The following is a 2915-nucleotide window of genomic DNA, read 5'->3' on the forward strand; positions in this document are numbered from 1 at the left end:
TGATTTCCTTTAGGATTGACTGGTTTGATCTCTTTGCAGTCCAAGGGACTCTCAAGCGTCTTCTCCAACACCACAGTTCAAAAGCATCAATTCCTCTGCTCTCAGCTTTCTTTATGGTCCAACTCTCACACCCACAGATAATAAATAATAAAACTGCTTTATTCTCTTCCACCATTGTGGAGAGGTTTTCTAGATTGGCAGGAAATTTATATTTAATTATATTTCCCAGCAAACTAAACTCAGTTTTTCAATCTATGGCTCTATCACTTGCAAAATTGGGGATATGCAGTACATCTTTGAGATGTCTTATAGTTCTGTAGTCAGTTAGTCTTCTTTTTAACCAAGAAATTAAAAACAGCTTCTGTCCCCCCAAATATTTTAAATCAAAACCCTTACTTTTATGTTCCTAATAATTTCTTCATAGCATGTTTCATATCTTTGTTTCTCAGACTATATATTACAGGATTAATGAGTGGAGTAACTACAGAATAAAACAAAGTCACTATCTTCTGCATTCCAGCATCATGTTCAGATGTTGGGCTCACATACATGACCATTACTGATCCATAAAAAAGAGAAACCACAGTCAGATGGGACCCACAGGTGGAGAAAGCTTTTCTTCGTCCAGCAGATGAAGGGAACTTCAGCACAGCTTGTAGGACCAGAGCATAGGACACCATGGTGAAGAGAAAGGGGATAAATAAGAGGAGAGAACTTAAGGTGGAGCTAGTTAACTCTATTACAGGGACTCTAGTACAAGTGAGGGCCAACAAGGGACCTGGGTCACATAGGAAGTGGTCAATGATCCTGGACCCACAGAATGACATTTGGGAGATGATGATTATGGGAATCAAGAACCAGAGGAAACCAAGTACCCAGCAGCTGATCACAAGATTGGCACAGAGACGTCCAGTCATGAGAGTGGGGTAGTGTAGAGGCCAGCAGATGGCAAGGTATCGATCAAATGCCATAATAGCCAAGAAAAAGCATTCTGTAGAACCCAGGGAGAAGAAAAAGTAGAACTGGAGAAAGCACCCAGAGAAGGAGATGAACTTGTTATCAGAGAGGAAGTTGGCCAACATGTTGGGGACAGTGGAGGTGACATACCAGATCTCCAGGAAGGAGAAGTTTGCGAGCAGGATGTACATGGGGGTGTGGAGTCTCTGATCCCAGGACACAGCACAGATGATAGAACCGTTGCCCATGAGGGTCAGGAGGTAGAGAGCAGAGAAGAGCACAAAGAGGAGAATCTGCCCCTCCCTGGGGCAAGGGAAGCCCAGAAGGATGAAGCCAGTGATGGTGCTGGAGGTGTTGGGGGTGTTGGAGATTTTCATGAGTCTGCAAGCTGTGAAAACACCATCACATTATTGAATAATTGTAAAGACAAGTGAGAACCCAGATATGAATTGAAGCCACTCTGGGGAATGAAATAAACATTTATGTATCAATAGTTACTATTTTAGTCTAATTCTGAATTACTGTCCTAGTTTAGTAGTTGGATTATAAAAACCCGGTGTACGAGACAGCAAAAGAGACACTGATGTATAGAACAGTCTTATGGACTCTGTGGGAGAGGGAGAGGGTGGGAAGATTTGGGAGAATGACATTGAAACATGTAAAATATCATGTAAGAAACGAGTTGCCAGTCCAGGTTCGATGCACGATACTGGATGGTTGGGGCTAGTGCACTGGGATGACCCAGAGGGATGGTATGGGGAGGGAGGAGGGAGGAGGGTTCAGGATGGGGAACACATGTATACCTGTGGCGGATTCATTTTGATATTTGGCAAAACTAGTACAATTATGTAAAGTTTAAAAATAAAATAAAATTAAAAAAAAAAGAAATAAACGTGAAATTTGAAAAAAAAAACACACAAGTTAAATGAATATCAGTATATATAGAGATATTTACTTATTGTGAAATGTATGGAAACATGTTCAACATTTAAATCTTTATATATAAAACTCTGCAGTAACTATCACTGAAGTTGAGAAATAGAGGATGACTTGTAGCCTAGAATCTCCTCTTATGCTCCATCCCAATAAGAGGATGACTATCCTCTGCCTCTTAGTCCCTCCAATTGTTAACACTCTCCTTTCCTAATAGTAATCACCTCCCTATTTTTCTTTAATAACTAAGTATGCATTCTGAAACATTTTTTTTAAGTTTTGCTTGTTTTTTATTTTACATAATCGAAATCATAGTATATGTAGTATTTGGATGGCTTATTTTGTTCAACAGTAAGGTTTTTTACATTCATGTTGTTACAATCATCTATAGTGTGTCCATTTATACCCCACTGTACTCTATGAATAAACCACCACTTATTAAACCATTGTACTATAGATGACTATTTTGGCTATTTCTAATTTGGGGCTGTTAGGAGTAATGGTACTATGAACATAGTTTTCTTTTCCTGGTTCACACATGCATGCATTTCTATAGGCTAGATCATAAGGGCATGTGTATCTTTACCTTCAGTAGATAAGTTCAACAGTGTTCCATCATTATTGCATTATTTATCACTCCTACTGATAGTGTGTGAAAGCTCAAATTGTCAACATTCTTTTCTAATGGTAAGGTCTCTATTTACCAGAGCCTAATGAATGAGATCGGAGGAGGCAATGGCACCCCACTCCAGTACTCTTGCCTGGAAAAATCCCATGGGTAGAGGAGCCTTGTAGGCTGCAGTCCATGGGGTCGCTAAGAGTCGGACACGACTGAGCGACTTCACTTTCACACATCGGAGAAGGAAATGGTAACCCATTCTTGCCTCGAGAATCCCAGGGACGGGGGAGCCTGGTGGGCTACTGTCTATGGGGTGGCACAGACTCGGACATGACTGAAGTGACTTAGCAGCAGAAGCAGCAGGGAGTGAGATATATACTGCATTTTAATGACTTCTCTCTCTTTT

The 2915-nt window shown here is 40.5% G+C and overlaps 1 protein-coding gene across 1 annotated transcript; it reads right to left on the reverse strand.

Moving 5' to 3' along the window:
- Positions 1-398: 398 nt before the first annotated feature.
- Positions 399-1334, reverse strand: OR11G2B (olfactory receptor family 11 subfamily G member 2B). The gene has a single exon (NM_001390383.1). The coding sequence runs from the start codon at positions 1332-1334 to the stop codon at positions 399-401; it is 936 nt and encodes a 311-aa protein (NP_001377312.1).
- Between the last annotated feature and the right edge of the window lie 1581 nt (positions 1335-2915).

The sequence above is a fragment of the Bos taurus genome, chromosome 10 (genome assembly GCF_002263795.3).
Source record: "Bos taurus isolate L1 Dominette 01449 registration number 42190680 breed Hereford chromosome 10, ARS-UCD2.0, whole genome shotgun sequence".
Taxonomy (NCBI): Eukaryota; Metazoa; Chordata; class Mammalia; order Artiodactyla; family Bovidae; genus Bos; species Bos taurus.

Excerpts from the sequence above, each read along its gene's own strand:
- OR11G2B (NM_001390383.1), bottom strand. The coding sequence starts at position 1,334 with ATGAAAATCTCCAACACCCCCAACACCTCCAGCACCATCACTGGCTTC.